Source organism: Pseudorca crassidens, chromosome 12 (genome assembly GCF_039906515.1).
Source record: "Pseudorca crassidens isolate mPseCra1 chromosome 12, mPseCra1.hap1, whole genome shotgun sequence".
NCBI classification, from domain to species: Eukaryota; Metazoa; Chordata; class Mammalia; order Artiodactyla; family Delphinidae; genus Pseudorca; species Pseudorca crassidens.
Window position 1 is genome coordinate 83,997,763 of NC_090307.1, and position 22,303 is coordinate 84,020,065.

General features: G+C 49.4%; 1 protein-coding gene across 7 annotated transcripts in view; it reads right to left on the reverse strand.

The window, feature by feature from the left end:
- CAMKK2 (calcium/calmodulin dependent protein kinase kinase 2) overlaps positions 1-19,148 on the reverse strand; it is a 56,669-nt gene extending 37,521 nt beyond the window's left edge. For 5 of the 7 annotated variants that reach the window (XM_067700904.1, XM_067700902.1, XM_067700903.1 and 2 more), the window contains exon 1: positions 2,332-2,849. In XM_067700904.1, coding sequence (XP_067557005.1) covers positions 2,332-2,784 — 453 coding nt within the window. In that variant the 5' untranslated portion in view covers positions 2,785-2,849. Of the gene's footprint in view, positions 1-2,331; positions 2,850-18,596; positions 18,702-19,009 lie in introns of those variants that run through there. The other 2 variants (XM_067700907.1, XM_067700906.1) reach the window with 2 other exon arrangements.
- Between the last annotated feature and the right edge of the window lie 3,155 nt (positions 19,149-22,303).

The following is a 22,303-nucleotide window of genomic DNA, read 5'->3' on the forward strand; positions in this document are numbered from 1 at the left end:
CTATGTAAATGCACACATACATGCATCTGTAGAAAATACAGCGTACTGTTTTGGGATGGGGTTGGGGAGGCATAGACGGTGTCACACTAAATCAGTTCTCAACTTCCTTTGACTGGAGTTAGTTCCACGTCAGACCTGCATCTTTGACTTGCTGTGTAACGGGCCCACAGAGCTCTCACCTCACTGGTGGACTTTTTAGTTTGTTTTGTGTTTCTCTCCAGTATTGTTTTCATTCCCCTGAGTCTTGAAGGGATGTGACAGGCAGAGGTAGGGCCCTGCAGAGCTGTCCTAAGGGGTCTCATTGCCTCATAATCTAGCCCCCACATGCTGCTGAGTTCATCTTCCAAGAATCCACTCTGACCACATCAGCCCCAGCTCGCTGCTGCTTCCAGAGTCAAGTCCTGACTTCACAGCCTGACCTTCAAACCCTCTAAAGCTCTGACCTTGGCAGAGTTGTCTAGTTGCCCACCAAACACCAGTCTCTCCTTTCTTCCTTATAAGTGGAACTCTGTGTGGCAACATTCCAGGCTAGAAAACTTCCTTTCCCAGCTTCTCTTACAGCTAAGGTGGCCATGTGTTCTGGCTAGTGGGAGATAAGCAGAAGCTGCTGGGTAGAGCTTCCAGGAAAGAGGACTGACTTAGGAGGCAGACATCTTTTGCCTTTCTTCCCTGCTCCTTCTTCCTGCCTGGAATGGAGCTGTGAAGGCTAGAGCCACAGCAGCCATCTTGAGATCATGAGGTTTTAAGGGTAAAAGCAACAACACAACTACCACACCAATCCCCAATGCCTAGCTCTAGATTTATTTTACATGGTTAAAAAAAAACCCTATTGTGTTAAAGCCACTGTTGTTGGGAGATGTCTGTTTCTCTAAGCTGACTCATTTCTAACTGATACAAACTCGAACTCGCTCTCCAGCCCTGTTTCCACAGTGCCCCCCATTTGGGGCCCCACACTCCAGTTAACTAATCCCTGACCTATCCTGAATTCTATGGAAAGGAATACGTTGGTATACATAGCTGGTACTTAGTTGGGTTATGGTAATCATACTTTTAAAACTAAAATATTAGAGGAATGAGACTACCTCTGTCACCTAGGTGGCCTGTGGCTAGTTAATAAACTAGGAGATGAAACAACAATAACAATTTTTTTTTAATGGGCTCATGCCGTCTACCTCAGGGCCCTTGCTCATGCCATGCTCACCCCCTGCAGTGAACTCTCACTGTGTGGTTAAATATCAGCCCCTTTAGAAGGCCATTCCTGATTTCCAGGCATCCCCCAATAAAATGTATTCCTTCCTTCAACAAATATTTTTGAGCGACTATGCTCCAGGCAGCGTGCTCAGTGCTGGGGACCCTGTGGTGGACAGGACTGTTCCTAACATCCTAGCTGAGGCGGGGGCAGTGGCGGGAAACAGGCAATAAACAACTTAACAAACACACAGATAATCAGATGGTGACAAGTGTTGTGAAGGAAAGTCAACAGAGCAACAGGACAGACAGGGACGGAAGGCTGCTTAGAGGGGGTGGAATGAGAGGCCTTTCAGAGGAGGTGATATTTGAGTTGAGACTTGGAAGCCAGATGGAGATGTCCTTGCAAAGATGGTGGGGGGGCGGTGTGGTTCCAAGCAGAGGGAACAGCAAGGGTAAAGGCCTAACGGAGGGAATGAGGAAGACAAAGAAGTGGGTAAGGTCGGAGCTCTGTGAGTTGGCAGCACAAAGGTAGGAGATGGGGCAGGAGGTGAGGCGGGGGCGGATCAGGCCCTGTGAACCCTGCTGGGGATCTGAGTTCCAACCCACCTCCCAGAAGTTTATAGTAAAGATCAAGTGAGAAGTTCAGGTACAGTGCTGAGGACAGTGCCTGGGGAGGCAAACACTCAGCAACTGGGGCCGTGCTGTTTGTCAGGGTGCGAGGCCTCTCACTGACCCGCCATCCCCATTTCAGAGTCCCCAGCACTACTTCCAACTGCCAGCACGTGCATCTCTTTGTGAGAGGCTCTGTCTGTCCCCGAGATGCTCTGCCCACACTCAGGGACTGCCAGCAGTTGGTGTAACAGGCCCGCCCTGTTACACCAGGTGGAATAACTGGCCCTCAGGTGGAATAACTCTGGGGCTCGTGTCCTACGCTGTCTCCCAGGGCTGCCCAGAGGTGGAGGCCCAGATGCCCACAGCGGTAACTGGCTCCAACATGCACCCTTTATTGACGTCTCCCTGGGTTTCCTGGGGTCACCTTCCCAATCAACTGGTTGCGCTGGAATCCTTCTGAGGGAGCCCAACTTAACGCGGAGACATTCCGGGCGCGGGGCAGGGCACCAGGGGCCGCCGCTCACATACCTGCAACCCGGTGATGGAGACGTGGTGTGACTCCACCGTGGGCCTCCGGGGCAGCCGCGGCGAGGACTGCGGAGAGCCCACGGGCGAGTGGGGCAGGGCCGGGTAGACGCAGCGCCCATTCGCATCCAGCAGGGACCGCTCCTGCAGAGAGAGCTTGCGACTGGAGAGGTGGGGCCGGGCCTGGGACCCGGAGACGTTGAGGGGGACCTCTCCGCCAGGGGCCTCCAGGGGCCGGTCCCGGGCCAGGCCGCTGTCCACAGCGCAGGCCGGCTCGCACTCAGTGACCACGATGAAGGACTCCATGCCCAGATGGATGCTCAGGGACGAGAGGCCCCGCAGGGCTTCACAGGGTTTCTGGCCTTCGCTGCTATTACTGTTGCCGCTCCCGCCCCCCAGCTCATCCTGGGGGGCGGCCCGGTCGCTACTGGGCTGGCTAGAGACGCATGATGACATGGTGCGTGTGCCGACCTCATGCGACACGCTCGTGCCCGGGCACTCCCATCCGGCAGCTGCGCCACCTGCAGAGAGAGGAACGGTCACCTGCCCCCATCCTGTGCGGCAGGGGCAGGGAAGGAGGTCTCTCCTGCTGGGCCAGACTGGTGCCTCATTCCTGCTTTGAGTCGCCGTCCTTGAAAAAAATATCTTGCAAAACACAGTGTGATCTGAAATCTTTTGCGTCTATATAGAAGAGCTTACTCCACATTTCCTCACTGTATCCATTTTTTTAAATTGATGTATAGTTGATTTACAACTCTGTGTTAGTTTCTGTTGTATAGCAAAGTGATTCAGTTATACATATGTATACATTCTGTTTTATATTCTTTTCCATTATGATTTATCACAGGATATTGAATATAGTTCCCTGTACTATACAGTAGGACCCTGTTGTTTTACATTTCCTCATCTTAAAAGCCCCTTGTCACACAAACAAGAATCCCAAATTCAACTCCTGTAGAAAACAAGTATGAGAAAACCCCAAAATAGAGCACCCATGCCTCCTACAAAGGTGGCAGCTACTTCCAGCTCAAGCCAATTGTTGTTAAACAGGGACTGGGGCCTAGAATTGTCTGGTTATCTCTCCAACCCCTCTTTTTTTTTTTTTTTTTTTTCAAGAGAAGCCCTAAAGCCAGGATGGTAAGTGAGATCTCTTGATTTTTTTTTTTTTTAATTAGCAATTATTTTAAAATGCTGGGCAGGCCAAATGAAACACTTCCACATGGTGACCTCTAGGCTGCATCACTTCACAATAGCAATGATTCAGACAGCTCTTTACAGTTTATAAAATATCTTCCACACCTCAGGATAATTTCACAAGCACCCTAGCTTGTTGGTTTGCCATTATACCCTCATTTTGTAAATGGGGAAACTGAGGCTCAAGAGAGTGAGAGGGATTTGTCCAGGTCTCCTAATGCAAAGACCATGAGCACAGGAGTCCAGTCCCCTGGCCTGGCCTGGCCAATGATTCTCAACTGAGGAGTGGGGGTCAGGGGTCACACCAGCAGAGAGTGTGTGAGCCAGGGAAGTTTGTGTCGTCTGAGGAGCTAGGCTCAACATACCTATTATCTAATATTTCCCTAGTTCAGCCCCCAGCTAGTACTTGCAAGATGTAAGGCAAACATGAGATTAAAAAAAGTTAACATCAAATAGCTTGGCGGTTCCTCAACAAATTAAACAGAGAATTACCATATGACTGAGCAATTCCGTTCCTAGGTATATATCCAAACAACACTACTCACAACAGCCAAAAGGGAAAAAACAACCTACATGTCCACGGACAGATGAATGGATAAGCAAAATGTGGTCTGTCCACACAATGGAATATGACTAGAAAGGAATGAAGAACCGACACAGGCTACAAGCTGCATGAACCTCAAAAACATGATGCTAAGTGAAAGACGCCAGACACAAAAGGGCACATGTGTATAACCCTATTTATATGAAATTTTTTTTTTGGCCATGTCACGTGGCTTGCAGGATCTTAGTTCCCCAAAAAGGGATCGAACCCGTGCCCCCTGCAGTGGAAGCGCAGAGTCCTAACCACTGGACAGCCAGGGAATTTCCCTGTATGAAATTTTTTAAATAGGCAAATGCATACAGACAGAAAGTAGATTAGTGGTTGCCTAGGGCTGGGGAGGTGTTTGGGAAAAGGGGAGTGACTGTCAATAGGTATGGGGTCTCCTTTTGGAGTGATGAAAATATTCTGGAACTAGATAGAGATGGTGGTTGCACAACACTGTGAACGGACTAAATGCCACTGATTTGTACATTTTTAAATAGTTAATTTTATGTGAATTAAAAAAAAAGATTGACACACTCCCTTAGACTGTCAATTCCTTCTGTCTCTGGGACAGAATATTAACCTTTGGTTTGTATGTTTGACAAATTCTGCTGGACAAATGTCACAGGTACCACTGGAATTCAGGGAGTATATCCACAGATGCAGACAGTGGCAGCTCTGTGCTGATCACCCACGTCACAAAGGTGCCAGGAAAACAGTGAGAGCTGAGTAGAGGGATTTTATGAATGAATAAAATGATATCTCTTTAAGACACTGGGTGGCAGTGGGGGGATACAGAGGAAAGTAAAGATGGGAGCAGAAAGCCAGTGCTTCCTGGAGGGCTTGGTTGAGGGGCAGAGAAATGCTACCCGCCCTCTTGGGACAGTCCTGCAATAAGTATTTATGGAATAGCTTCTATGTATGCAATCTGGACCATGACGTGGGCAGATGGGGTCCCTTGTGGAACAGGGAAAGATCAATGGGAAAGGCACTAAGGAACTAACAACAGCATGCCAGCCTGGACATGGCACAATTTTTGAACACAGAGTACAGTGTAAAGGAATAACAAAGTACCCAGTCATGTGACAAGATGCTCAGCCTCAGTTATAGTAAGAGAAGTGCAAATTCAAACTACAACGAAATGGTTTGGTGGCTCCTCAAAAAGTTAAATGTAGAATTATCATTTGACTCAGCAATTCCTCTTCTAGGTGTATATATATATATATATCCCCAAAAGAATTGAAAGCAGGGATTCAAACAGATACTTATACACCCATGTTCACAGCAGCATTATTCACAATAGCCAAAAGGTTGAAACGTCCCAAGTTTCCATCAATGGAAGAATAGATAAACAGAATGTGGTCTATTTATACAACAGAACACTATTCAGCTATAAAAAGGAATAAAGTTCTGACACATGCTACAACATGGATGAGCCTTGAAAGCACGCTAAGTGAAACACGCCAAATATTAAAGGACAAATACTGTATGACTTCACTTATAGAACAGGCAAATTCATAGAGACAGAAAGTTTAGAATAAAGGTGACCAGAAGAGACCGGGGGAGAGGGGAGCAGCAAGTCATTGCTTAAGGGGTACAGAGTTTCTATTTGGGGTGATGAAAAAGTTCTGGAAATGGATAGTGGTGATGACCGCACAACATTCTGAATGTAAATAGTGCCATTGAATTGTACATCTAAAAGTGGTTAAAATGGTAAGTTTTATGTTATATATATTTTACTGAAATTAAAATAATAATAATAAAGCTACAATGAAATATCTTTTTTCCAACTATTGGATTGGCAAAGACAAAAAATATAATAACAGCACTATTTTGATGAGGCTATGAGCAGTATGAATTAGTATCACCTTTATGAAGGGAAAGTCACCAATATCGAACAAAATTCCAAATGCACATACCTTTGACTTACCAATTCTGCACCTGGGAGTATTTACCTTAAGGACAATCTCACACATAAAAAAATGATATACGTACAAAATTATTTTGCTAGTGTGGTTTGAAATGACTATCCACAGGGGACTGAGTAAATAAAATGAGGTACATGTAGCCCAGGAGAAAATCATGCATTTATTTGAAAAGAGGTGACTCTGTACATCCTAATGTGAATTAGCTCCAAGACACACCGTTGCATGGAAAAAACCAAGGCATTCGGATGCTGCTGTTGGCATAGGGGGAAAAGGGTCATACGCGCGTACATAATCATATGCAGAGCATACTTCTGGAAAGATACACAAGAAAATGATAAGAGTGGCCTCAAGAGAAGACAACTGGTTTGCAGAAGTGGGGGGGAGGCAGGGTGGGAGGGACTTAACTGTCACTGTATTTACTTTTATTTTTGTAAAAGTAAGTGTGCAAAGAGTAACTATTCAGAAATGAATTTTTAAAGGAAAGTAACCATAACCACAATGGGAGTTAGGATGATCAGGCCCGAGTGCTACCTCCGGGGCACGAGGCAGAGGGAGCGAGCAGTTGGCTCTATCTCCTAATCCCTTATCCCACTCTGACTGTATCTGAGAAAGAAATCATTAAATGTGTCCCTGTCTTGGCTTCCTCATCCGTGAAAGAATACAACCCAAGTTCAATGTTCTCCACGGTCTCAGCTGCTGTTCCTTTACATATCCTTTTTATAATCCTTATTTCCCAGGAGGGGAAAAGCAGGGTCCCTGAAGTTCGACTGCCTGGGGCCGCAGCCTCAGTTTTCTCTTCTATAAAATGGGCACTCACCCAAGAGTCATGAGGACTAACTGAACTAAGAACTCAGTATTCATGTCTGGTGCATGGTTAAGTGCTCAAAAAGCTCTTCTTTCAACAAATACTTCCTGAATGCCTACTACCTGCCAGGCTATGCTCCAGAATGTTCCTCCTCCTGTATGTGTTCTGTAGCCCTGGGAGTGTGGGCCTGCCTCCCCTCCACTGGCCCGTCCTCCCTCCCAGAGCCACCTCTGACATGGCTGCAGAGTTCCTGAAAAGAAAACTAGTCTGGCAGCACCTGAGACAGTTAATGGAGAATTTTTCTTCTTGCCAACAGAAAAACCATTGCTTATCGATCGCCACTCCAGGCCAAGGACACCAAGCCATCCACCCCCGGCAAAGCTGCATTTAATCAGTCTCCTTGACGAGCTGGCGTCTGGCTCCGTGCCTTGGCCCTTGAGGCCTGGAGGAAAAAGGAGAGAAAAAATGCACTGGCTGGCTCTGAGGCAGAGGTGCGGGCCCCTGTGCTGGAGGGATAGGTGTGTTCAGGTCTCAGGAAAGAGCCCCAAGGGACACAGACCACAGTGCCTCGAGGCCACCTGGAGGCCCCTCACTGGTCTGCAGCAGGCCTGGCAGGCAAGGACTTGGCCATTCAGCACCACTGACCCCAGAGAGTCCAGGCCAGAATCTGACCATTTCTGAGGTCACAGATCGTATGAGGTCACACATCTTTTAAGGATCTGTTGAAAGCCACCAACACTCCCAGGAGCAGAAAAATCATACAAAAAGACAATGGTTTGCATTATAACAGCTAACATCCAACTGAGCATTTCTTCACCAAACATTGAAACAGCTCTGCCTGGGTCATTTAATCCTCACAGGCCCTCTGAGAGGGAGGGACAGCTAAGCATTCAGTTTTGGGGGGGCCGAGGTTTGACGAAATTCCAAAAGCCCCCTCCCCGAGCCTCCTGCCCCAATACATGGGTCCTTCCCCAGGCCCTGAAGCCTCCCCATTGCCCTTGGCTGGCAGCCCTGAGCTCCCCTCCCTCCCCTCTCACAGGCAGCTCCATGGAGGACCAGACCCTTCCTGGAGCAGATAAACCCGGCTCCAGGCCAGAACAAAGGAGCGCTCATTCCTCTGCCAGGAAGCCAAGTGCCAGCGGCCTCCAGGAAACACATTCCCATATCTTGGGGGCATTTTCCAACCTGCGCCTGCTTACCAAATGCTGAGCCGCCACCACCACGGGAGCTGCAGCACAGCAAGTAGCCAGTGAGTGGGCCCGTGACATGCCCTGACCCATGATACACCCTTTGCATGGTCCCCTGAGGTCCCGGGCAACACGGGACAACAAAGAGGCCCAAAATAGCTGTGAGGAGCCTGCCAAGGCCAGGGACAATGTCCTCCCTGGGATAACAGGCTTGGCCAGCCACATCTCTCACCTGGGGAAACTGAAACCCACTCACCCATTTGTTCTTTCCACAAGTAATTACTAGGGACCTACTATGTGCCAGATAAACAAAACAGATGTGATTTCTGAAAAGTAGGGGCACAAGTGACTCTATAAGCACAAACTGGAGGAGAAAACCAGGATGAGATAAAAAAAAGAACAACATAGGGACCCAGGGGAGATCTGAATGGGAGGGGGTGAGTCAAGGAAGGCCTCACTTGGGGAAATTATATTTAGGCTGAGACCTACAGGGTGAGTAGGTGCTAAGGGGGCGGGAACTCGCTCCAGGAGGACGAAACACATTCTGAGAAGGCCTCGCAGCAGGAAAGAGGTGGGAGAGCGGAGAGAACAGAAAGAAGACTCCTGGGATTGAACGAGGTTGGGAAGGGGGTGAGGGTGGATGGGCAGGCTGGAGGGGCCAGAGCACAAGAGCTTTGTAGGAAGCTGATGAGAGCAGGAGGGGTGTCCCAGGCAAAGCCATAGGGACCCCACTCGGCACCTGTTATGGGATGTGGAATTGTGGCCCCCCAAAAAGATATGCTGGAGTTCTAATGCAATATGACTGGTGTCCTTATAAAAAGGGGGAAATCTGGACAGACCCGCACACAGGGAGAACACCATGAGAACGTGAAGGCAGAGGTTGGGGTCCTGCACCTACAAGCCAAGGAACGCCAGATTGCCAGCAGCCATCAGACGCCAGGAGACAGACACGGACCAGATTCTCCTTCATGACCCCTGGAAGGAACCGACCCTACCAACACCTTGGTCTCGGACTTCTGGTCTCCAGAACTGTGAGATAATACATTTCTGTGGTTTAAGCTGCCCAGTTAGTGGTACTTTGTCAAGGCAATCCCAGCACACTAACACAGCTCCCCTCCCAACCACAGAAGCCTGCTGCCCCAGGGGCCACGGATTCAGAGGGTGTTTCCCAATACTTAAGTGGGAGACCTGGGAGGCTCAGTTGTATAGCCGATGCAGCGCTGAGGCTTGACACCAGCTGGAATATTCCAGATGCGGGGCCTTGGCCCAAACAAGCAGTCGTATCAAATTCAGTGACACAGACTCTTACAACTGTCTTCCCTTGCATATTCTTTAGTTTAGAGGCACTGAAACTGATTGTCTCCCCAGAGACAAGGGCCCTTCCTTGGCAGAGGGCACGAGGGATAGTGCTGGCTTTATTTTATCTGTCTGTCTGTCTATGCCACACTGCAAGGCTTGCAGGATCTTAGTTCCCCAACCAGGTATTGAACCCAGGCCCTCGGCCGTGAAAGCACCAAGTCCTAACCACTGGACAACCAGGGAACTCTGACAGCGCTGGCTTTAGTGTGCACAGACCCCATCCCATCATAGTCCCCGGAGCAAACAGTCCCTATCGTGTGACATCTGGCCACCGATGTATTTTGCTTGGCCTACACTGTATTTAAAACTATTTGAATGAGATGCCAACATTTTAGAGCCAGGAGAGTTCAGATAAAAATCAAAATTTCCGGGCTTCCCTGGTGGCACAGTGGTTGGGAGTCCGCCTGCTGATGCAGGGGACACGGGTTCGTGCCCCGGTTCGGGAAGATCCCACGTGCCGCGGAGCTGCTGCGCCCGTGAGCCATGGCTGCTGAGCCTGCGCGTCCGGAGCCAGTGCTCCGCAACGGGAGAGGCCACAGCAGTGAGAGGCCCACGTACCGCAAAAAAAAAAAAAAAAAAAAATCAAAATTTCCAGAGTCTCTTGAAGAACTGGACACTGTTAGCACTGGACCTCTATTCACTCCTGGTAAAAACTCCCTGAAGCTTTGGACAGGAGATATGCTCGCCGGCGTGCCACAGTCCTCACTGCTTCCCCTCATCTCCCCAACACCAAGGACAGGCTGAGTGTCCTATTACATGTCCTTCCCTTTTCTACCTCTCATGACCTATCTCACCCCTACAGGCCCTACTTTGAGATGCACTGGATATTAGTGCTATAATATCAGTGGTCACCTGTTCCAACAATTTCATTTCACCAATAAGAAAATGAAGGGTCAGAAAGGTTTACTAATTTTTTTTTTTTTTTTTTTTTTTGCAGTACGCGGACTTCTCACTGTTGTGGCCTCTCCCACTGCGGAGCACAGGCTCCGGACGCGCAGGCTTAGTGGCCATGGCTCACGGGCCCATGGGCCCAGCCGCTCCGCGGCACGTGGGATCCTCCCGGACCGGGGCACGAACCCGCGTCCCCTGTATCGGCAGGCGGACTCTCAACCACTGCGCCACCAGGGAAGCCCAGGTTTACTAATTTGTCCAAAGTTATGCAGTGGTTCCAAGTAGAGCTAAAACTGGTCTGAGTTTTTCAGAAAGGGGCTAAAAATTACAGGTACAGCCTTGCAATGTCCACATGTTGTATCCGGAATGAAGTCCAGGCTTAGCCAAAATCTCTAACAAAGGGGAATATCTAGCCCATTCCTCTGGATCCAACCTGTGTGAGAGGGGAGAGTGTGAAGGCTCAGTGTCCTACAGCATTCAGGAAAGACATGCATGGGCACAGAGACATCGATTTGACTTAACTTGTGAGAGCCGTGCCTTTGCCTTTTTGTTTACTGCTGGACTCCAGGGCCTAGAACTTTCTAGAACACTGCCGGCACTCAATAAATATTGGCTAGAGGTCATTGTTTATTTCATTCATCCCAAGGCCACTCAGAAGGTCAGACGCTTTCTTTAGCTGGCCTAGACTCTATGTTCCTTTAGTCTGATAACAGCAGCCTGATTTATGTCTGGAACCCATCCTTCTGTGTGAAAGGTGACTCCATGGAGCTGTCCGTGCCATCAACTTCAGGGGTTCCACTATGATTCAAGTCTGGTTAACTGGGCATTGATTGCTCTGGTCAAGTGATTGTTTCAAGAGTAGATGTGTGGGGCTTCCCTGGTGGCGCAGTGGTTAAGAATCTGCCTGCCAGTGCAGGGGACACGGGTTCGAGCCCTGGCCTGGCAAGATCCTACATGCCGCGGAGCAACTAAGCCTGTGCGCCACAACTACTGAGTCTACACTCTAGAGCCTGCGAGCCACAACTACTGAGCCCGTGTACCACAACTACTGAAGCCCACACACCTAGAGCCAGTGCTCTGCAATAAAAGAAGCCACCGCAATGAGAAGCTTGCGCGTGGCAACGAAGAGTAACCCTCCCTCGCCACAACCAGAGAAAAGCCCACATGCAGCAACAAAGACCCAACGCAGCCAAAAATAAAATAAATAAATTTATTAAAAAAAAGAAAAAGAGTAGATGTGTGACCCAAGTCAGTCTACTAAGTTTTATTCTAGGATTTTGTGGAAGTATTAAGAATGTCTCTTTCTGTGGCACACAGAGCAATGAAGATGTACTTCTAGAGTTACCAGGGGCTTGGGAGAACCCTGCCTTAGAATGAAGTTGACAGAGAGAGAAGAGAGCCAAAAGATAGAAAAGAACTAAAACTGGAGACACTGCATGGGCACCTGGATCCAGCCATGCCTGAAGCCCACCTACCCCAGGAGTTTTTAAACTACATGAGCCAATAAATTCCCATTTTTGCTTAAGTTAGTTTGCAGTTGGTTTTCTGTCATTTACAATCAAAGGTCCTAACGGACAGATGACACAGAGCTGACTGACAGAAAAGCTTTTCCACTAAGCTCCCTGCCAGATGATAAGCTGCCTACACCTTAAGGCTCCCAACCAGGCCAAACTGTCAGGCAGCTGCAACTCCCCTGACAGCCTTCACCTTGATGGTTTGGCAGAAACAAGAACTTCCAAACTCATTCTTAATTTCTTTTTTTTAATTTTAAAGGAAAAAAAATCAAAAACAGGGAAGGAAAGGGCTTAAGAATAGGATGAAATGAAGGGAAGAAACTGACTAGTACTTTTAACACAAGAATCACATCACTACCGTGGCAGCCATAGTAGTTGTAGATACAGTAACAGTGATGAATAGTCTTCTTTATTGCTGGCCAAGTGCCAGGCGTTATTCTAAGCACCTTGCTTGTATCACCTCATTTAACCATCACAATAAACTTATGAGTTAGTTACTATTATCATGATCTCACCAATGAGGAAACTGAGGCACAGAGAGTCTGAGTGACTTGCCCCAAATCACACAGCAGTTTGGGAGGGCACAGGTGTGAAATCAAAGGCTCCTAGAAAGGGGGGCACATCGTGATCAGGGGTACAGCCCTTCTCCTTAGCTGCTGACCTTGAGGATAACAATACCTACCCCACCTACCACACAGGCCCCTGCACACAGCAAATGCTCCCTAAACAGAAGCTGTTGCCAAGAAAGTACTTCAACGGCTATCAAATTCAAGCCCCTCAATTGGCTTTAATTTACATTAAAATAAAATTTTTGTTTCTAATCACAACCTGCCAACTTAACTCTTTTCATCTTCCCTTCTAATTCTTATCCATATGCATCATTTTCTACAAAATTAAAAGCAAAGTGTGCACATAATTTCGCATCCTTATTTGTGTCACAAGAATTTTGCACGCACTCTCACAGCTTTCATAATCAACGCACTAGGGCTCCAGAAGGAGTGGCTGAGACCCAGGGAGGTGAGATGATCTCTCCCAGGCAGCCCAGCAGGTTCTAGGCTAGGCCAGGGCATGACCCCTGACATGTGTCCCCTTCGGCCCTGGATGCTGGCGGAGCGAGAAGCTCCACTGCCTTAAGAGTTCCTAGGGAGCTACTGGTGGGTCAATCATGAAGTATCACGGAGAAGCGGCCCGCATCACACACCCGGTACCTAAAGCCAGGTGTGCACAGGAGGCCCCTGCCTTGAAGAGCCAGTAAGTGTGAATGGGTGAGTGTGGGTGTGGATGTTGGGGGTATTTAGAAGAGGGAGGTGGGGACCATCATACTTCCTTCCTCTTCTCCTACTGAATCCATCCCAGTCTTTCACTGAACCTAAGGAAGAGGCTGGGAAACAACTGAAATTTCAATTTTTAATGAAAAGAAAAAGACTTTGCCTCCAACATTCTGTAGCTTGACAAATCAGAGAGGGAGGGGGCTGGCTGGGAATCCACAGGCATCCGGGCCTCGCCCACTCACAGCCCTTCTCCTCCTTCTTCCCTGCTGTTTGGAGGTGATGCTAAATCTAGCTGCTCCCTCCCCAGCCTCCAGCACAAAGCAACCCCAGGCAGGGCCAAAGAGGGGCTGGGAGCTGGCTCCCGGGGTCCAACCCTGTCCCTGACACCTGTACCCAGAGGGCAGGAGAACTGTCTGGGAAGAATCTAAATAAAATCTCTTTCTGCCAGAGGCCTTAACGGCAAAATCCCAAAGTAGCTTTAGAAACCCATAAGGGAGGTGTCCTTTCCTCCACACCCTGCCCACCACCCAAACCACTGGTTCCCCATTTAAACTTCTCCAGCAGAGGCTTATCTCAGCCACCTCCCACAACGTCCCTTCCCCACCCACTCCCACTCACTTCCTACCTCATGCCCAAGCAGAGGGGCAAGACCTTGGCCTCTCCCCCCATTTCCTTGGGGGACCATCAGTCGCTCCTCTCCAGGTTGGAATTAGCATTTTTATCTCTGCAACCGCCATCTCTCAACTATTTACAGAAGCCAACGGGATAAAAAGGGACAACATAAAAATAGTTGCTCAGCAGCTTTCAGGATGGGGTGAGGGTAAGGGCACAACAGACTCTTCCAATTTTCTTTCCTTTTCAAAAGGGAAAAATGCTACAATTGTTCATCTTTTCCAAAGCGATCCCCAACAGTTCCAGACCCTCACCCAAGAGCTCCTAAGGGACAAGGACCAAGTCCCAGTGTTCCTCGGTTCCCAGGGCAGGGCTTGTCACCAGCCCCTCCCCAAAGTGTGGGTTCAATGAAAGATCATCAGGGTTCCAGAGCCAGCGGCCTGCTCTGTCCCGTTTCCATCACCTCCTGGTTCTCCTTCCAGCCGTCCAAAACCATGAGCCAGTCAAAAACAAAACAAAACTTTGGGTTTTTTCTCTATCCTTAAAATGGTTCATAATTGAGGGGGGAAATTCAGCAGCAACACTACGCACATGACTGAAACTGAAAACACTGGCAGCTAAAATAGTTCCTTCACCATTTTGGTCACTAGCATGCCCCAGCAGGGAATGCCAGAGCCAGAGGTCTTCCCTATGAAGTCTAACAGCGCTCACCTCCTTTTAAATATGCCCCTCTTTTTGGTTTTATCGGGGAAGGGATCCAATCAGGGAAGAAAGAAAAAATAATCATTCAAAATCTTATTTTCCTGAGAGCACAAGCATTTGGAAATTATTTCCACACCATAACCTCCTGGAGAATGTGGATTCCACTCCATGAGAAAACGGGCATCGTTTGGCATCATAAGGAGGCCAAGGGAGACGTGAGAGCTCAGGATTAGAAGGTATGTCAGGAAACTATACAGATCTCAGGGGACTTGGGCCTTGATTTTCTCAGCTGTAAAATGAAGCTGCAGCAACCTACCTAAAGGGCAGCTGTAGAGTCAATCTTCTATAAAAGTGCCCAGCACGTGGGCTTCCCTGGCGGCACAGTGGATGGGAGTCCGCCTGCCGATGCAGGGGACGCGGGTTCATGCCCCGGTCCAGGAGGATCCCACATGCTGCGGGGCGGCTGGGCCCCTGAGCCTGCGCGTCCGGAGCCTGTGCTCCGCAGCGGGAGAGGCCGCAGCAGTGAGAGGCCCGCGTACCACAAAAAAAAAAAAAAAAAAGTGCCCAGCACACAACATGGCTCATAGACGATGCTCTCTTTAAAAAGACCATGTTCTCCCTTCTTCTCTGCCCTCCACTTTTCCCAGCCATCAAATGGGAGGGGTTGAGGGGCTGGAATTTTCTAGACTTCCTCCTAGTTCAGTTTTCACGCTGCTCCATTTCCACGTCCTTGGAGGGCATTCCTGGCAAAGCTATCAGGAGACTGAGTTGACTCCGTGCCTGGCCACAGGGTTCAAGCACCAACTGTCTGGTGAGGCCTTCTCTACTTTATGGATTTACTTACCTGGAAAAAGGTCTCACAAAATATATACCAATAAAATCACATGGGACCTACATTTAACAAATCGTGACAGAAAAGGATGAAACTGAATGAAATCCAGGCTCTCCCTGAAAATCACACTTGTAATACCTGTGAGGTGATCTGGGAGGCGATAGGCTAAGACGAAAGCTAGGATTCTCGTGGAGGAGCAGGTGGGAGTGGCGTTAAGGGAGTCTCGAAAACCTTGTTCCAGGAAGCTGTCTCCAATTGATTTTGGAAAGCCTTCCTTCCATCACCCTCTCCCTGCAAATTCAGTGACAACACAGTGTTTTGTGCCCAGAGGTTTATTAGTTGGGGGCTGTGGAGACAAAGGAATGGTCAAAGTGGCCTTAAGAAGCTCTTATGGCAGAAACAACCCAAATGTCCATCAAAAGATGAATGGATAAGCAAAATGTGGTATATCCATACATGGGAATATTATTCGGTCATAGAAAGGAAGCGCTGATATATTCTACAACATGGGTGAACCTTGAAAATATTATGCTCAATGAAAGCCAGACACAAAAGGTCACATATTGCTAACAGGTCAGTAAAGTTGTAACAAGCACAGCCTGAAAGAAGAAAAGTCACTTCCAAAGGGAAATGCAATTTCCTCAGTCTTCCAGGAAAGAAGGCACAGAAGTGAGGCTGAAGGCCACTGCAGCACCATGGAGCCAGTGAACCCCACATCTGGGCTCTCTAACCCAGTCCAAAGAAGAGGAGCTACTGGGAAAGCAAAACATCTGCAAAAAATAGCAAAACAAGGCCCTCTGACCGGAAGGAAAATCTGAAATAGCATTTGCCCGAAATCCCCGGGATCAGGAAAGGAAATGGGAACCATATGCTTCCCACAACCACCAGAAGGCGGCATGTTGCGGAGGTCACAAGTGATCCTGAACGAGCTATTTAGCTTCTCCAAGCCCTTCCATAAAATGGGTTCATGATGGGGTAAGGGTGATTCTGCGGCCCACTTTAAAATCTGAGCCCAAAAGCCTTGAAAACAGGCTTGGCCTGGCCCTCCCGCCCATCCCTTCCTCCTGAGAGAGGTGCTTCCCCACCCAACAGCCCATCTTGGATGCAGTTCTCAAGGAGGGCATTCCGGGTCACTCCAGAAAGTTCCCTCTGCTAGGTCATCCCGTCCTAGTCCCTTCCCCTCCTACTCCCATCCAATCTCCACTTTTCAGCCCATCCTTCAAAATTCAGTACAAACGATACCTCCTTCAGGAAGCCTCCTGGATTCACACCTGCCACAAAGGATTTCTCCAGAACCCCCACTGCCCTTTGCTTCCTCACTCCCACAGTGCTTATTCCTCCTGGTATTTCTCAACAGGAGCACTGCTGGCATTCAGGGCAGGGCAATTCTTCACGCCTGCTGTGAATCTGGCCTGCTTGCAGGATATGCGACATCCCCAGCTCCTGCCTAGCAAAAGTCAGGAGTGCTCAGCATCATTCTGACAACCGAAATTCGCCCCACACTTCTCCAAACGCTCACCAGGAAGGTGGAACCACCCCCGATGAGAACTACTGCATAGTTATTAGTGAATATATTTGTCTACCAGCCCACTAACAACCTGGAAACAAACACAAGCCCACGTCGATCAGCCACACCACCATGACTCCTTAGGTTGTTTTAGCAAACATATGTGGGCTCCCCAGGAACCTGAGGGCAGCCTTGCAAAGGCCTCTGCTCTAAAACAGGTGGTAAAGTGCAAAGGCTTTAAGACCTGACATGCCTGGGTTGGCTGTGTGATCCTGGACAAGTAACTTAACCTCTCTGAGTCCTTCTATAAAATGGGCTAACTCCTAGCAATACGGCAGGATTGTTTTTAGCCTCAATTTCCTCACTTCTCCGATGGAGATAAAAATCTCTGCGTCACAGGACTTTGGTAGGCAGTAAATGGGATAATGCCTGCAACACATAGCACAATATCTAACACACAGAACTCAATAAATGTTAGTTATGAACATTATTATTATTATCATCCAAGTTAGGGGCCCATCAAATGATGGCTATCACTTTTTATTACAAAAACACATTGTGTGCTTTCCCTACAAATGGCTGCTTTCTATACAGGAAGAGTTTCAGACCAGCAATCTGGAAAGAAGTTACAGGACCCACCACGAAGCTGCATTTTGCATAGCATGCACCACACTGTTTATTCTTAAAGTGTATGCTTTTGTGAGGTGGTTTGTGTGGGGGGGAGGGCTATCTCCCCCAAAGGCCTACCCTTGCTGCTGCCCCTGCCTTCCCCTAGGAACAAGGGAGTCTTTCCGGACAGAGCTATCTTACTCTGTCTCCTGGGGGCAGAGCCAGGGGAGGGGGAGTGGTAAATGACAGCAAAGCTCTAAGGCACAAGAAGTTTCTGTCTCCAGGACTGTGGGACTTCCAGACTGAGGAAGGTAAAAGTTGCCTCACCCCAGGCCAGCGTGCCCCTCTTACTGATGGCACTGAGATCCCCGCCCCCCAAGCACCATCCCTCTGCCCCAACCTTCTCGGGGAGATAGGAGGGGCTTCGGTGCAATCTCTTCAGCGCCAAGTGAGAGAAGCAGGGCCGCTGGCAGAGCTGTGAAAACACCCCGCTTCCCAAACTGGTCAGTGCAGGGGGTGGGGAAGCCAGGAAAAGCTCAAGGCTGGAACGGGTGGCACCCCAGGCACCAAGACCCAACGCTGAGCGGGGCCGGGCCCAGCATCCCCGCGAGCCCAAGAGTCAGGCGGAGGGTGCCGGTGAAGGCAGCTCTCCGCGTTCACAGTAGGCAGCGGCCCCGAGGTGAATTTAGGTCAAAAGGACCAAGCCTGTGAGGTTCCGGCTGAGAGAAGGGGGCGGGGGCAGAGGGCCGACTGAGGCGAGGCTAAGAGACCCCGGTCCCACAGCTGCTGGTCTAGGGTCCTGCCGCCAGGTGTCCAACCCACCACGGCCCAGGTGTGCCTCCAAGACAAGAGGGGAGCGGGGACGGGGGTGCGCAAAGTCCGTTGGCCCTCTCCTCGCCTGCGCGCCCTAGCTTTCCCCACCTGTCAAACGCGAGGGGGTGGGCCTAGGCCGCCTCCAAGATCCTTGACTGCCCCGGCCCCCGGTAACAATGGTTCAAAACTCCGGGACCGACCCTGCCCGGCCCAGTCGAGGGGGCCACCCCCAGGACCCCGGTGCCCCGAGGACGCGGGGGAAGGGGCGCCGGGGGCCGCGTCCCCACGTGGCAGGGCGTGGGGCGGCGCACGTGGGGTCCCCTAGGTGTTGGGAACCTGGAGCCGGCCTCAGGGCTTTGTCTGTAATCCTGGCCGTGGTTCCGCACCCTGAGAGGGCGAGGGCTCCGGGGCTGCAGCGGCTGCGTCCCCCGCCCGCGGCCCAGCTCCCGCCAGCTCACCTGGGCTCCACGCCGCCGCCGCCGCCGCCGCCTCCCGCGCTCTGCGCCCCCGGCTCAGCTCCGCTGGGCTCGGCACGGCCGCGCGCTCCTCTCCGCGGCCCCGGCGGGTGCGCGGGGGGCGGGGGCGGGAGGAACCGCGGGGTCCGGGCTCGGGCGCGACGCTGCCGCGGGCTGCGCAAAGATTGGCTGCTGCCGCTGGGAACCTCGGCACGGAGCCGCCCGCGCCCGCCGCGCGCCCCCGAGGGCTCGGCCCCGCGCCGGGGAGGGGAGGGAGGCGGGAGCGGCGGAGACGAAAGTAGTGGCGCGGCAGAGGGAAGGGAGAAGAAAGGGGAGGAGGCTGAGGTGGGGGGGAAGTGAGGCCGGAACGGGAGCGGGGTCGGAAGAGGTAGCGGACCCGCGAGGAGGGCAGAGACCTTGCTGGGGCGCAGGAGCGCGGGAGACTGCGCTGTAACTTTGCCCCCGCCCGCGGCGTCACCTGCCCCGGTTCTCCCCGCAGCGGCCGGGGCACCCTTGGGCAGGCCGGACGCGCCAGCTGCGCTCGCTTTGTTTAGTCAAATGCAGGGACTGCAGGGCGGCGTCTGAGCTGCGGGAAGTTCCCCAAGCCTGCGAGTCACCCGCAGCCCCGCCTCGAGGCCCGGCTCCCGTCTCCCGGCTGCTGCCCCTCCCAAGCCTGCGAGTCACCCGGGGCCCCGCCTCGAGGCTCAGCTCCCGTCTCCTGGCTGCTGCCCCTGCACCAGGCGCCCGGCGGTGGATGAGGCCTGGATTTTGGGTCACCACCCATTCGCGGAAACCCCCTTCCGCACCTGCCTCCCCATAGACCGCTGTTCGGGGCTCGCCCTAAAGGCTGGGAACTGTGTTCCTTTCCCAGCGCCCCCTCCACCCGGATGTACCAAACTACAGGAAACCCAATGAAGTTCTGGCTTTCCTGAAGACTACTTAGATGCTTTTTTGTGACATACATCATATTCTTCCCAAACATTCTACCCCTTTGCCGCCCTACTTTGCTGGAGCCCTTAGAGTGTGTTTAGTGTCCCAGCTGGGTAACAGCACTCGGAGGAGGGGCGAAAGAAGACCTCACAAGGGCTGCCTGACGCCGCAGTCCTTGGGTGGTTGCAAAGCTCAGTCCTGAGTCAAGGGCCAAATTAATTAAAGGTTCAAAGTCCCTTTCATGCTGCAGGGGCGCTCACAAGCAATTCAGAGTGTTCCGCTAAGATGACCGCCCCTTCTGATGTTTTTCAACATGGAAGCATGTGTTGGTAATAGTAAAAACCTGGGAACAACTGTCTTAAATGTTCATCAGGGGAATGGATCAATGAAACGTGTTATAGCCATTTGATGGGATATGATGCAATAGTTTAAGTGAATGCATCATATCTGTTTGTACAGACATGGGGAGAGCCAAAAACAAAATGCTGAGTAAAAGAGTAAGTTGCAGAATACAGTCTATACTGTTCACAGACCAAAGCTTCCATACAAGGGCTTTAAAAGTCAAAGGGGATGAGTGCAAATGACAGTCTGCCACAAAGACAAGGAAGAATAGAGATGGGGAGCATAAGGAATGTTGTAAAGTTTTATGCCTTTCACTGGTAAATGGATTTGAAGCAAATGGCACAAGGTTAATTAACAACAGTCAATTCTGACTAGCAGATGCAGACTTCTGTATTTTTCTATATTTTTCTATTTTCTCCAAAAAATATATTTATTGTGGCTGATGGGGAGCATTTTGAACAGGTCTGACTCTGTGACAGGGGTCGGCTAACTTTTTCTGTAAAGGGCCAGATAGTAAAAATTTTAGGCTTTGCAAGCCATACTATCTCTGTTGCAACTACTCAACTGCCATTCTAGCAGCCACAGACAAAAATAAGTGAATGGGCATGGCTGTGTTCCAATACGTATTTACAGACACTGAAAGTTGAATTTCATGTAATTCTCACATGTCACAAAATATTATTATTTTGATTTTTCTTCAACCATTTAAAAATGTATAAACCATTGTTAGCTAGTGGGCCATATAAAAATAGGTGGCATGCCAGACTCAGCCCCTGGGCAAAAGTCTGGCAACCCCTGCTTTAAAGAAACCAAAACAGATACTGATCTTTTCCTGTTGCTTATTAAAATGCGCAATTCTGTATGTTTACATTGTTACTAAATTGCCTGTTTTATTACAACACTGTAGCTAACACAGGCAGACACTTAGATATATTGATACATACAGCTATGTAAAGAAGCCAGTTATGTGAGAAAGGTTAAGAAAGTGTCCATTCAAATCCAAACTCAAGCCCAAGACCCACTGCTGTCTGGAAGAATTTCCTGAAATGCTGTGACTAGGCCCTCCTTGACCTCTCCCCTCTCTGAGCTCCTACAGCAAGGACTCTTCCACTTATTTGATGCTCAGCCACCTTGTCTTCTTTAGTCTTTACTTTTCACTCCTGCATTGACTTGCCAATAGAGTTATTCATTCCTGGAATACAGATAGATACCACACTGAAACATTTGTTTACCTTCAACACTGCGGTAGAAAGCAGTGACTTTGGAGTCAGACCTAACTGAAATCCCAGCTTCGCTAGTTACCAGGTCTGTAAGCCTTGGATGAGTGTCTTTGGGTTCATCAGCTGTCAAATGGGGATAAAAACCGAGCTCACAGGCTCGGCTTGAGGTTAAATACGATACTGTGTGTAGGGTCCATTGATGGATAAATGGATAAAGAAGATATATTTATACACAATGGAATACTAGTTGGCCATAAAAAGAATGAAATCTTGCATTTACAACAATGTGGTTGGAAGGTATTATGAAGGTATTATGTTAAGTGAAATAAATCAGAGGGTGAAAGACAGAAACAATATGATTTCACTCATATATATCTAAAAAACAGAAGAACAAAACAAAACTCTTAGACACAGAGAACACACTGGTGGTTACCAGAGGGGAAGGGGACTGGCGGTGGAGGAAATGAGTAAAGGGGACCAAGTGTATGGTGATGAACGGTGACTAGACTTTTGGTGATGATTACCGTGGGATGCACACAGACGTCAAATCATAATGCTGTACACCCGAAACATACAATGTTACATAACAATTTTACCTCAAAAAAAAGATAATACTTCAGTGCTGGCACTTAAGCACTCAAAGGTGCTAACTATTAATATACTTTGCACAGAGCTAAAAACCCCATCAATTATGTGCCTTTCTTATTAAAGTGAATTGGAACAAAGCAGAGAAACCACAATTGCCTTTCACTGACATTCAGCCCCTCTTAAGATAGGAGTCGTCCCATTCAAGGGAACCGTTTTCTTCTTAGAGATATGAAAATAAAAATTGGCTTTGCTTTTTGAGTTTTTCTCCTCCAAGAACACCAGAAAAACCTATTCTAGGCAAACAGCTCTTGTTCTCTTGACAACACAGATTGCCAAGAAAATAAGTAAACAAAGTATCTGAATCTTATTTTTAAGAAAACTTGGATAGCACGGGGGGGGCGGGGGAGGATGAAAAGCAAGGCTTTCAAATTATCTCGCCCACTAGCACAGCATCATAAACTCCTGCCAAGACTTTGTCTTTTCCTTTCTGAACTGTTCTGTGTTCTACTCACGTTGTCCACTGGAATGTTCCACCTCCCAAATCTTGAACACCCGGATAGAGACAGCAGGATTAATCACACCAATGTGATTTATTCGTTGAATTCGTTCCCACTCAACAGGACAGTAGAA